Source organism: Pantherophis guttatus, chromosome 2 (assembly GCF_059756535.1).
Source record: "Pantherophis guttatus breed Tessera chromosome 2, ASM5975653v1, whole genome shotgun sequence".
Lineage (NCBI taxonomy): Eukaryota > Metazoa > Chordata > Lepidosauria > Squamata > Colubridae > Pantherophis > Pantherophis guttatus.
In genome coordinates this window covers 137,853,966-137,866,115 of record NC_142064.1, presented here as the reverse complement: position 1 = coordinate 137,866,115, position 12,150 = coordinate 137,853,966, and the positions used below count along the sequence as shown (strand labels likewise).

At 38.5% G+C, this 12,150-nt stretch overlaps 1 protein-coding gene across 18 annotated transcripts in view; it reads left to right on the top strand.

Moving 5' to 3' along the window:
• SMARCC2 (SWI/SNF related BAF chromatin remodeling complex subunit C2) overlaps positions 1 to 12,150 on the top strand; it is a 34,689-nt gene that overhangs the window by 3,969 nt on the left and 18,570 nt on the right. For all 18 annotated transcript variants that reach the window (XM_034412342.3, XM_087886902.1, XM_087886907.1 and 15 more), the window contains exons 3-13: positions 693 to 778; positions 3,547 to 3,628; positions 3,724 to 3,816; positions 5,205 to 5,274; positions 7,013 to 7,082; positions 7,348 to 7,423; positions 7,588 to 7,719; positions 8,349 to 8,464; positions 9,044 to 9,168; positions 9,834 to 9,893; positions 11,746 to 11,783. In XM_034412342.3, coding sequence (XP_034268233.1) covers positions 693 to 778; positions 3,547 to 3,628; positions 3,724 to 3,816; positions 5,205 to 5,274; positions 7,013 to 7,082; positions 7,348 to 7,423; positions 7,588 to 7,719; positions 8,349 to 8,464; positions 9,044 to 9,168; positions 9,834 to 9,893; positions 11,746 to 11,783 — 948 coding nt within the window. The remainder of the gene's footprint in view (positions 1 to 692; positions 779 to 3,546; positions 3,629 to 3,723; positions 3,817 to 5,204; positions 5,275 to 7,012; positions 7,083 to 7,347; positions 7,424 to 7,587; positions 7,720 to 8,348; positions 8,465 to 9,043; positions 9,169 to 9,833; positions 9,894 to 11,745; positions 11,784 to 12,150) is intronic.

The window sequence follows — 12,150 nt, the reverse complement described above, 5'->3', positions numbered from 1 at the left end:
TCATGTTACTTGCAATCATGTAACGTTGCTCTTTAGAGAAAAATACACTGTCTATTACTGTGTTCACACGCAGTACAGAACTGTTTCATACTTTGATCAAGGTTGACAGATTTTTGATGCTAAAAAAATTATGTCTGCTGTACTTTTATAGTTCCCTTTACATCTTTGCAGTTTAATTTTTAGATTGTTGTGAAAATACTATAGGAAACTAGCTTTTCAAGAAGCAACATTTACAGCACAGACCAGATGTCACTTTTGAATCTGAGCTGAACCTTCTCTTCTTTTCTTCCTAACACATAGTGATTAGGCATAGCAAAAAGAAAGAAAGAAAAACATTGTGCAAATTCAACTTGCAAAGTGCAAGTTTGTGCAAATCAGAATTGCTTTATTTATTTATTTTTTTTGGTTAGAATCAGAGAAGAATCAGGGCCTGGCAATTAAGAAAATAAAATTAATTCTAGACTCCTTGGTTAATGTGGTCTCCCTGAACATTTTCCTTTCAGTTGCATTAATTAAGCTTTGAGAAATAAATGCTCCATTTGTTTGAAGAGCAAAAGGCAATAGAAAGGGACAGAAGGGAGGAAAAAGAATGAAAATGTTGAAGAGAGAAAGGGAAAGGAGAATGAAAGGGAACTTTTTGGAACAGATGAAGTTGAATTAATTCCTTGTTTTGCTTCCCCTGCCTCTTATAGATTAAATGCTTCTTAGATTTCAAAGCTGGTGGTGCCCTATGTCACATTCTTGCAGCAGCTTATAAATTCAAGAGTGACCAAGGATGGTAAGCCTTCTATTTATTATTCTCATTATGGGTTATAAAATAATATCAATCTATGTTTTTATAGAAGATCCTGTTTCAAGTTGAATTTAATGATATATTTGGGAAATTTTAATGTTTAAGAAGAAGAAATGTATTGTACCTGTGTTAAAAGTGTTGCATTATTGCTTTACATTCCCTTTCCCTTCTCTAAGTTGAGGTTATTGGCATATTGGGTTGTAATTGAAATCTTGTATTTTGTCTTCCTAATAACACCTCTTAAATGTCTTCTATTATTTACTTTATAGTATTTCTAGCCCACTCCCTTCCTTTCGTAGGGCAAGGTCAAAGTTAATAAAAGTCCAGCGTGCAAAATTAAAATAATTTTTTTTTAAAAAAATGTCATCAATAAATGCCATAGACACCCATAGAATTCAACAAATAAACTAAAAGTTGAACACACATTGAAGTAAGATTTCCTTGGTCTGTTTACAAAATGTTAACAAGGATGGGGCTCTCCATACCAGTGGGAGAAGGGTATTCCACAAAGTGACAACTGCCCCACAGAAAGCTTCTGTGCCACTGCCCTACAGACCAAGAAATAAATACCATGTAGACTTATTTTTCTTAAGATTGACTATATACCGTAGTAGCAGAACCTTGCAAATCTGAATGAACTTCCCATCCTTCTTTTGTCCTCATGTAAATTTGGGGGGCCAGGGTAGGCTGTCTGAGATATTTTCATAATCTTCCCTCCTTGTTATGCAATGTTTATCTCCTTTTACCTTAGTAGTGGATCTTCCTTCTCCCTGCCAAGGCCATCTTTACTCTCTATGTGTGGTTTATACCCCATGAATTTCTTGAGGAAGGGAACCTGAAGTAGCCCCTGTCTTAATGACTTTATCAGACAGGCAAATCCAATTTTTACAAAGTGGGTGCCTGATGTATGCCGGTGTTGCACTGAAAGGGGTATAAAAGTAATGACCACCATTTTGAAGTGGAATTGGAAACCAGTTGTCAATCAGTGCAGTAACTTCAGAATAAGATTTTTCCTTTCTTGGCAGGGTTGTTCTATCAGGAGTCTAGCTGCTTAATTTTGTACAATCTGTAGCTTCAAGGTCACCTTTGGGGGCAGCCTCACATAGAGCATGTAACGTTAGTCCAATTGAGTGATGACCAGGAAATGTTACAACAGCGTCTTGGTCCAAGTGAGGTTCCAATTGGTGCATTAATTGGCGTCACTAATTGCAGGTAAAGCAGGTTGCAGGAGAATACCCAAGTCATAAATTAACCCCTGTAAGGAGAGTATGACTCCATCAAAAATGACTATAGTAGCCAGTATTATTAAGTTGCTCGGATATGTGTTGACAAAATTGGGTGGGTTAATCTGAGCTTCTTTTGCCTCATCTAGATCCTCTAGGCACTGATTTAGTTCTTCCGAGCCATCTTTGACTTGGCCCAAGTATAACTGTATGCATAATTATATTATTTGCATATTGATGACACTCACCCTGAGGGCACTCACCATTGCCAAATGATCTCCACCAGTAGTTTCATGTAGATATTAATTAACATGGATGGAAGAACTAAGCTTTGCGGTACTCCATGCTGGAGTCCCCAGGGATGGGAGTTCCAATCCCCCCAACCATGACCACCGATTAGAACTGATCTCCCACTGAGGTAGGATTGGAACCAGCACAAAGTGTCCCCAACTCTCCATCCTTGCAGGTGATCCAGAAAAGTAACAGGGGCATTGAAGGTGAACAGGAGGTCTAATAGGACCAAGTGTGGTACATGCTCCCCATCTAGCAAAGAAAAGTTGTACACCAGATTTTCAGATCCTATCTCTGAAGTGATCCATTAGTTCATTTCCTGTTCCAAAGTAAAGACCAAATCAGGTGTGTGCTTCCCCCGTACTTCCCCATATATGTTAGAGAATTCCCTGTGACAATCCTGTGGAAGCTATGAAATCACCTTTAGGGCATGGAGTCTCCTAAGATTTTAGTTTCCTAAAATCAAAACCCTTGAGAACTCCTTCAATCCCAACCCAACATGAGGTTCATGAGGTAACTGAGAGCCACAATTAGGCAGTCAATATGTCAGCAACAGCAACTTAGCTTGTGACGCAGTACTTCCTGCGTCATCACAAGACTCTCAAAAATTACAGCAACCTTCTTTCTTCCCCAGCTTTAGCATCATAGCTCCTATAAAGCCTAAAATCCAGCCAGTAATAGATGCCAGGTCTATGTATTTGGGCAACACCATATCATGGACAGAAGGAACTTGTTCTTTATGTCAGGAATGGGAAACCTTTTGATGATTAAGCCTAGTGAAATAAATACATTAGAAGATAAAAACTAATGTGAGAGATAGGTTGGGCTGAGAAAAAGCGATTTGTTCAAAATCATCCATTAAAATGTTGGACTTGAACTTCAAACTCCTCAGTACAATGCTATCTCTACCCTGGCAAATGTATCTTGTTTGAACAGGGTTATTCTTATGGCACGGATAGTAATGGGTAGGGAGATTCTATGCTTTGTTTAGGATAGTATTTTATGATACTGGAATTGCCTGATGCACACTTTCATTTGCTTCAGGAATAGAAAGAACAGTCTTCATGTAGAAGTCAGTCTGTTATCCAGGATGAATCAAGGTCTGTAATAGCAAGTTTGCTCTGTGGCCTCAGACATCAGACTTTGCGAAATGCCTCTATCCTGCCTACTTGTAAAATAGGTTATTTACAAAATATAAATTGTGCTTTTTATTGAAAGCTGGTTTTTCCCCCCCAAAAGGCGACGTTTTGATTTCCAGAATCCCTCACGGATGGACCGAAATGTGGAGATGTTCATGACTATTGAAAAATCTCTGGTACAGGTAAAAGTGGCCTCTTTTTAAAAAAATATCTCAGATAGTAAACTCTTTTAGCTTAGCACAAAACACTAATTTTCTCTCTCTTTTTTCTTTCTCAGAACAATTGTCTGTCTCGTCCTAACATTTATCTGCATCCAGATATTGACCCCAAATTGCAAGCCAAGCTGAAAGACATTGTCAAACGGCATCAGGTGGGCAAGACATCAGAACAGCTTAGTGAGGGAATGGCAAACCTTGGGCCTCACCGCCTTCCATTCCTTTTGTTATACATTGCAACCTTTGCCCAACTGAGCATCTTGCATATATAATGGGGTTTCAAGCCCCAAAATACCAGCAGTTTCCTGTTGTTTACAAACATGAAGGAACACAATGTTTCCAGTTGTACTTCAAAATAAGAAATAATGCTGACTCATAGAGTGAGGTGCAACTGTTTTGCTGCTGAATCTCTGAAGAGAGCCCTTCATTATTTTTTCCTTCTGCGACTGAAGCAACAATTTATTTTATAGTTGCAATTGTTTAACATTATTGTATTGGAAAACAGTAAATAATTAGCAGCAAAATAGGATGACATGGGATGCGGTGGCTCAGTGGCTATGATGCTGAGCTTGTCGATCAAAAGGATGGCAGTTCAGCGGTTCGAATCCCTAGTGCCACGTAACAGGGTGAGCTCCCTTTACTTGTCCCAGCTTCTGCCAACCTAGCAGTTCGAAACCACGTAAAAAATGCAAGTAGAAAAATGGGGACCACCTTTGGTGGGAAGGTAACAGTGTTCCGTGCGCCTTTGGCATTTAGTCATGTTGGCCACATGACCACAGAGACATCTTTGGACAGCGCTGGCTCTTTGGCTTTGAAACGGAGATGAGCGCCCTAGAGTTGGGAACAACTAGCACATATGTGCGAGGGGAACCTTTACCTTTACCTAGGATGACATCTTATAAATGAGATGTTTCTATATGTCAGGTTCTTTTATAAACTTACCTGGCATTTAGTTCTTACCTGGCATTTCAATACCTAAGTTTGTACATAAGTTTGCAGTTCAGTAACAGTTCAAAACTAGCTGAACAACCTCAGAAAGGTACTGGAGCATGCACTGTGTACTGTATTGCATCAGCATGGTTCCTCAGAGGAGTCAGTGGGACAAACACTGAACATTCAAGATTGGGAAAGGTATTTAGCAGTAAGGACTGTTCCACCCCATGGAATTGTGCTTGATTAGCTGTTAACAATATAGTAGTGTTAATGCTATACATGACTCATAGGCTAAATCAGAGCTGGGCAGTGTTCCATGAGCTAGGGAATGCATAAAAGGGTTCCTGAAGGGATGAAGAGCATGAATTCTGTCATACTGGTAAATGACAAAGGGTAAAGATTTTAAATCTTTTCTAAGATTATTATCTGTTTTATTTAGTGGTTTTTCTAAAATGATGGAAAGCAGGGTTGTTAGGTTTTGGTTGTATGAACTGTACTTCAGCACCACGATCAAAAGGAGCATTGAAGGGATTGAGAAATCATTTTCAGCAGCAGGTGTCCCCTGTATGGTTTAAATCTTGATATTTCCATGACTTTTTTTTTCTTGTAGGGAACCATAACTGAAGATAAGAGCAATGCCTCCCATATTGCCTTTCCTGTTCCTGGTAGCTTGGAAGAAGGCAAGTTTTCACTCTGGCCAGAGCAATTAGTGTTTTGAGTTTAAAATATCTTTCTCAGTGGTTATTGGTTGCACATAGTTTATGAACAGTGGTTGTTTACATACAACTATGCTTCTCTTTTAAACAAGTAGTACAGAATGTAATATTACAGTAAACCCTCAATTTAATAGACTTTGAATACAATAGGCAATTTCTTTATTCAGACTTCACCTCTATTTGATGGATCAAGATTTAAATTGAGGTTTTACAGCAAATCATGCCATTCATATGAGTCATGTAATTATGCAAATGACATACATTGAGGTAGATTATGTACTTGTGGATTTAATGGACATCCCTGACCATAAATAATCTGTTAAATTGAGGTTTTACTGTACTTTTAAAAAACGTTTTCAAGGATTTTATTTCTACTGGCTCTGTGGGTAAATGGAATAAGTACAATTGCAATGAAAGAAATCCCATTTTAAAACAGCAGTGACCCAGAAACACCTGTCCATAAAGATAGGGAACCTAAGTTGTAGGAAAGGAAAGTGAAAAACTTCCATTCTTTTAAAACTAAAATTTAAGCTCTTACTTTTGAGTATTACTGTATCTTTAATGTCTACTGTGTTTCCCTGAAAATAAGACCCTGTCTTGTATTTTTTGTGAACCCCGAAATAAGCGCTTGGTCTTATTTTTGGGGAGGTCTTATTATTTTGGGGCATGTGGAGCAAGATGGGGCTCCTCTTGCTGTCTTACCTGATTTCCAGCTCTGCATTTAAATATTTTCAGGGAGGGCTTATTTTCCAGGGGAGGCTTATTTTAGCGCATGTGTTCAAAAACCTGATTGGGCTTATTATCGGGAAATCTTATTTTCGGGGAAACAAGGTAAGATGCATTACGTTTTTTTTCCTTTCCATATCCCACAATGTACATTTCTCGGAGTATTTTGTTTTTATTGTTGTTGTTTGGCTTTGTCTCCTAATAGTTGTTAGCCATGTCTGATTTAAGGACACTGTATTTTTTTCCTGCTGGCTTATATCTTGAATTTACTTCTAGCTTTTATTTACATATTTTCCTCTGTTTAGTTATTGTTCATGTCCTCTCCTGTCCATATCTGTTTCATGTAAACACTATGGTGGTAGGTGGAATTTGTCTGTGATTTTATCTTGTAAAGGGCTAGTACAGTAAATCTAAACTACCAAATAATAATAGCATTTCATGTAGAGAGTGCATAGGGAGCAACAGCATCATTATAAAGATCAGTCCTCTGTATGGAGGGAAGATTGTGAAATGCGGTTCTTGATGCTTAAAAATAATTCCTTAATTTTTTTTATGAAAATAGGTTGTCTTATATTATCTAAAGATGTTCTCATAGAAACCTGGCAATGAATAGAGTTGAACTGACCTCTGGCCCGGTGTCTATTAAGTGGGCATCTCTGGAAAAATGGTATTTTCAGTTAATTCAAGGAGTATTATTTCACCAAATGATAATTCCTTGCTATTATTTTATTTTTTTTACTTATTTTAATATGCATTAGAATATTAGACACACACATACAAACACATGGAATCTGAAGATAACTTCTATGCATGACCCGATTTGTATGGGTATAGTTCTTCATTCCCATTTTGAAGAATTTGCCCTATTACACTCATGAGAACCTCAGAGCAACTTAATGATACATTTGATACACGTGAAAAAAAGGGTCATTTATACTTGGGTAATAATCACTCCAATTTTTTCTTTTTTTTTTAGAAGAATGGGTTCGTCCAATCATGAAGAGAGACAAACAAGTTCTTCTTCACTGGGGCTACTATCCTGACAGGTTTGCCTCAGTCCTCTATAACTACCTTAGTTTATGGAGAGGAATGCATATGGGTAGTTTTTAGATTATATCCTTGCCTTTATTCTTAGCCACTACTTGTAAATGTAAAATAAATAATTAAAGACTGATTGTAGCAGAGTCTTAATTTTTCCCTTACTATTATCGTGAAGCAGCATATGTAAATATATGACTTAACCGATGCGATTGTGGGGTGCAGTGAGGTTTTAGAATTGATTCTTTATTCACTATGTGTTTTCTTTTACAGCTATGACACTTGGATTCCAGCCAGTGAAATTGAAGCCCCTGTGGAGGATGCTCCCACGCCAGAGAAACCCCGTAAGGTAATGTGATAGGACGGACTTTGGGGTTGGACCATTGTGGCATTGTCACCAAAGAACTTCTAAAATAACAAGTTCCTACTTTTTAATTCAGAAGTGGGAAGCAGCTTCTTACCCTTTTCAGTTCAAGTCATCTGGGGATGTTCTTCTCTTCTCCTCACCCCCAGGTTCATGCAAAGTGGATCCTAGACACAGACACGTTTAATGAATGGATGAATGAAGAAGACTATGAGGTCAATGATGAGAAGAGCCCTGTCTCCAGGAGAAAGAAAATCTCTGCCAAGACACTCACTGATGAGGTGTGGTTTTTGTTTTTGTTTTACTAAAAAATTTAGTCCTTAAGGGTATTTGGGCTGAATGTTTTAAAAAAGGAAGGGACAAGCTCGACCAAAATATTAGTTCTCCCATCTCTGGAATGGATTACCATGCTAAAAATATATTGAGACCTTCAGCTGGAACGCGGACCAATTCTAGTAGATTGTCAAGAGCAGTCTGTCTGTTCCAACTAGCTGTTGGAATTTTTACAATAAGTGAGGAATTAGATATATTGGTCAAACCTAGCAGGGGACTTGTATTTCTAAATGAATATGCTCAGCATTTAACACTGGAATTAGTTATGCCCTAGCTCTTACGAGATTCTATTAATTTTCCTTTGGATATTTAAAAAAATGTTCAGTGATAAGCACAAGAGATTTTTTTTTATTTATAAACTTTATTAAAACATACATAAAACATTTACACAGCATACGACATAAAGATAAAAAAACATTGACCCAACATACGACATTAAGATACATTATTCTTTATAAGCATTGTTTCGTAGTGGTTTCCCAACTAATATTGCACTAATAGCACAAGAGATTATTAATGTGGTTTAAGGAGGCAATTCAAGGCTGCTGGCAAATTGCGTTGACTTCTCTCTTTCCAGGTTAACAGTCCTGATTCGGACCGAAGGGATAAGAAGGGGGGAAATTATAAAAAGCGGAAACGTTCCCCTTCTCCTTCCCCTACTCCAGAAGCAAAGAAGAAAAATGCCAAGAAAGGGTGAGGAGAAAGAAATGTTTTTTCTTGACTATCTGGGTATGAAGCAACTCTCCAGGTCCTATTGGAGTGCCTCATTTCTTAAGAAAAATTAGCCTGTCCTCCTGTCCTATTCCTGAGGGCAAGCATAGTTTCTTACAACAGGCTGGCTTGAATTAACCAAGAATAGAGTATCCTCTCTATTTGAAGTCCTTCCCTTGAATACGCCAACTTCAGGAGCAGTTTTCAACAATATTGCCGATTCGACTCAGTGAATTCACTTCATGAAATCATTCATAGAATATTTTCAGCTCAGCTTTCCTTACTTGAAAGCAATAGAATCTATTCTATTGATATGAAATAATGATGATTTAACTATAGTTTGATGTAGTATCCAGGATTGAATAATGTTGTTTATTGTATCTCTGCCTTTTGCTTGAGGTTGACTCAGCCTTCCATCCTTCTGAGGTGGGTAAAATGAGAACCCAGATTGTTTGGGGGCAATATGCTGACTCTGTAAACCTCTTAGAGAGGGCAGTAAAGCATCATGAAGCGGTATATAAGTCCCAGTGTTATTGCTATGCTATTGCTTTCCATCTGCAGGCCTTCCACACCCTACACCAAATCCAAACGTGGTCACCGTGAGGAAGAACAAGAAGATCTCACAAAAGACATGGATGAACCTTCTCCTGTCCCTAATGTTGAAGAGGTCACGCTGCCCAAAACAGGTCAGAATTTAAAGCTGTTTATGAATTCCATAACCATGGCTCTCTGTCATGTTTGGGGTGGCTTCTATCAATTATAGCTCCCTTAAAAACTACCATTGTTGCATCAGCATGATGAGTAGAATATTATTTTTCTGTTAGTCATTACACCTCTGGTCTTTACAGTTGACAATGAAAGATGGACAGCCTGTAGTGCACATACTGTACAGTTAATTTACAACAGCCCATTTAATAGCCATTGGAACCATTTTTCACACTTACGACCATGGCAGCATCTCCATGGTCATATGATCAAAATTTTGATTCTTGGCAAAATTTTGATTCATGTTTATGATGGTTGCAGTGTCCTTGGGTCCCTTGGTCACCTTTTGAGATCTTCTGACAAGCAACATCAGCGGGGAAGCTAATTTCCCTTAATAACCATGTTACTAAGTTCACAACAGAAAAATAGAGGCATTCATGTAGAGATTTAAGACAACCAAAAGACCTCTTGGACATGTCAAACACTTTCAAATTTTAAGCCCCACGTTGAAGAAAATCACCGTACTGATGTTATACTTCGCCTTAAGGCCAAGCATAAGAAGGAAGTATAACTCCTTGGCCCTGCAGTTCGATTCCTGGGGAGATTCTTTGAATAAAATATTCCTTCCTTCCTCTGTCTTCCATAGTCAACACGAAGAAAGATTCTGAATCTGCTCCTGTGAAAGGCGGTACCATGACTGATTTGGGTAAGGGATACTTTATTTATTTTGTAATCCTCCTTTTATTACAAGAGCAAGAACATGCTCTTAGTCTTTGATAGACTAATATTTATGCATTAGGAAGATTAGATTCCTTCTCCCCCTCCAAACGATCAGTTGTGAACAGGTGTCATATCTTCTGATGTGAACTATCTATAAGATGATAAAATCAGTCCAGCTTCCTTTAAGCTGTCAGAGCAAAAACACGGATGTTGCATGATATGATACTCTATTTTTGGAATTGGTTTCAGTGGGAATTTGCAACTCTTGATTGATAATGTAAAAAAGCTGGGTATTTAGCACAGGCCTTTTTGTCTATAACTTTTCTAAAAACCATTACTGCCCCGACTTTCTACTTACAGTTTATAGCTCAAAGCAACTTAGAGCAGTTAAAAATAACAGGACAAAATATAATAATAAAGCAAGGCAGTTAAAAGCAAGGCAAAATCAAAATCAGAGCAACTAAATATAGTACTGTATTTTTCGGAGTATAAGACACACCGGACTATAAGACACACCTACCTTTTTTGGTGAGGTAAAACAAGAAAAAGAAATCTGCCTCTGCCTCCCAGCAATTTTGCCTCATTGCAGCAAACAGCAAATAGCTTGCTTTACTTTCATTTTCGTTTTCAGCATAGCTTGATTAGCACAAGTAAAAAAAAATCCGCTCCCAGCAATTTACCTCCTTGCAGCAAGCAGCAGAGGCCTGCCCAAAACAGCTGAGAGCAAAACAGCTGAGGGTTGGGAGGCCGATCCAATCAACTTGTGTTAATTAGGCTATGCTGAAGCTGAAAGGAGCTGTTTCTTCTTGCTGTTTGCTGCAAGGAGGTAAAAGCTGGGAGGCAGAGGCCAAAGGGTGGGGGCCAATGGGTGGGCGGGGCTACATTTGGTGTATAAGACGCACCTAAATTTTCACCCCCTTTTAGGGGAGAAAAAGGTGCGTCTTTACTCCGAAAAATATGGTAAATGAGAGTCATTTTGGCATAGTGTTATAGGCAGCAGGCTATTCCTGCCTTAAGTATGGTACTAGCATAGGAAGAAGGCAAGGTCAAACAACTTCCTAAAATGTTGGAAAGAATAATTGCATGGGCTGCACACACACACACACACAATCCAGTATTAAACATTAAGTATTTCTTGAGTGTTGGATTGAATGAACGGGAAGTGTTGAATTGCTGTACTAACGGCTGTTTCTCGTTTTGTGTGTGTTCCTTGCTGGGATTTACATTCATTTAAAATTTACCGTTATGTGGGAGAATAACAGATGTTGGAACGTTTATTTGGGACAGACTGTCTTCTGCAGAGTTTAAGCCAGGCAAAACAAATTCTTAAGGGGGCAGTCTCTCTATTTCTTTCAACCATGCTGAGGGGGAGTATGTCTGAAATCATACCAGCAGACTGGGCTGCAAATAAAAAAAAAAAAGTTGGAATGATAAATCTGTATAATTTCAGTAAACCATCAGAGTATATAAGCAAGCCATAGGCTTTTTGGCCAGGGAATCTAGAAAATCACCTGCTAATTATATAAGCCTAAAAGAGCTTAAGACTTGTTTTTCTCAATATCAGTCTCCCAAGTGACACAATAAATTTGAAAAGGTCTACAAGAAGGATGTAGAAATAGATTTTAAGGAAGGTAGCTCCCATTTGTGTTACTGGGCAAGTTTCTTCAATTGTTTGTACATAAATGTCATTGGGGAATGCTGCGGTATGTTTTTATTCTTTTACCTTTGCTAAATATGGCTTCATTTTTGACAATTCTCCAGATAGCTATGGAAGAGCAAATGGAGAATGTAGAGGTTTCTATTTCTGATTTGGGGTGCTTGCTCTTCTTGTTTTCTAGATGAACCAGAGGATGAGAACATGGAGGCGGCAGGCAAGGTAAATCAGATGCTGCATTTTATCTATTGCCTCTTGTTATACCTTAAAGTACAGCCCTACTCTTCACACAGGGGCAGGTTGGGAAGGATAAACTGGTGCTAAGGGAACAAAAATGACCATTTACAGGTAGTCCTTGAATTGCAATGCTAATTGGGACAGGGATTTCCATCTCAGTGAAGTGGTCAGAAAGCACAATGCCACACGATCGCATTTCTTTGTGATGGCAATCCAATTTCATTGGTCATTAGGAAAGGACCCATCCCAATCCAAGCCATTCCTGGCTTGGTCCCTCCCAGCCTTGACCCTCAGAAAGGTAAGGGGCTGCCTGTCTCCTTTTTAACTCCCACTCCCCCCACTTGTCTCTCCC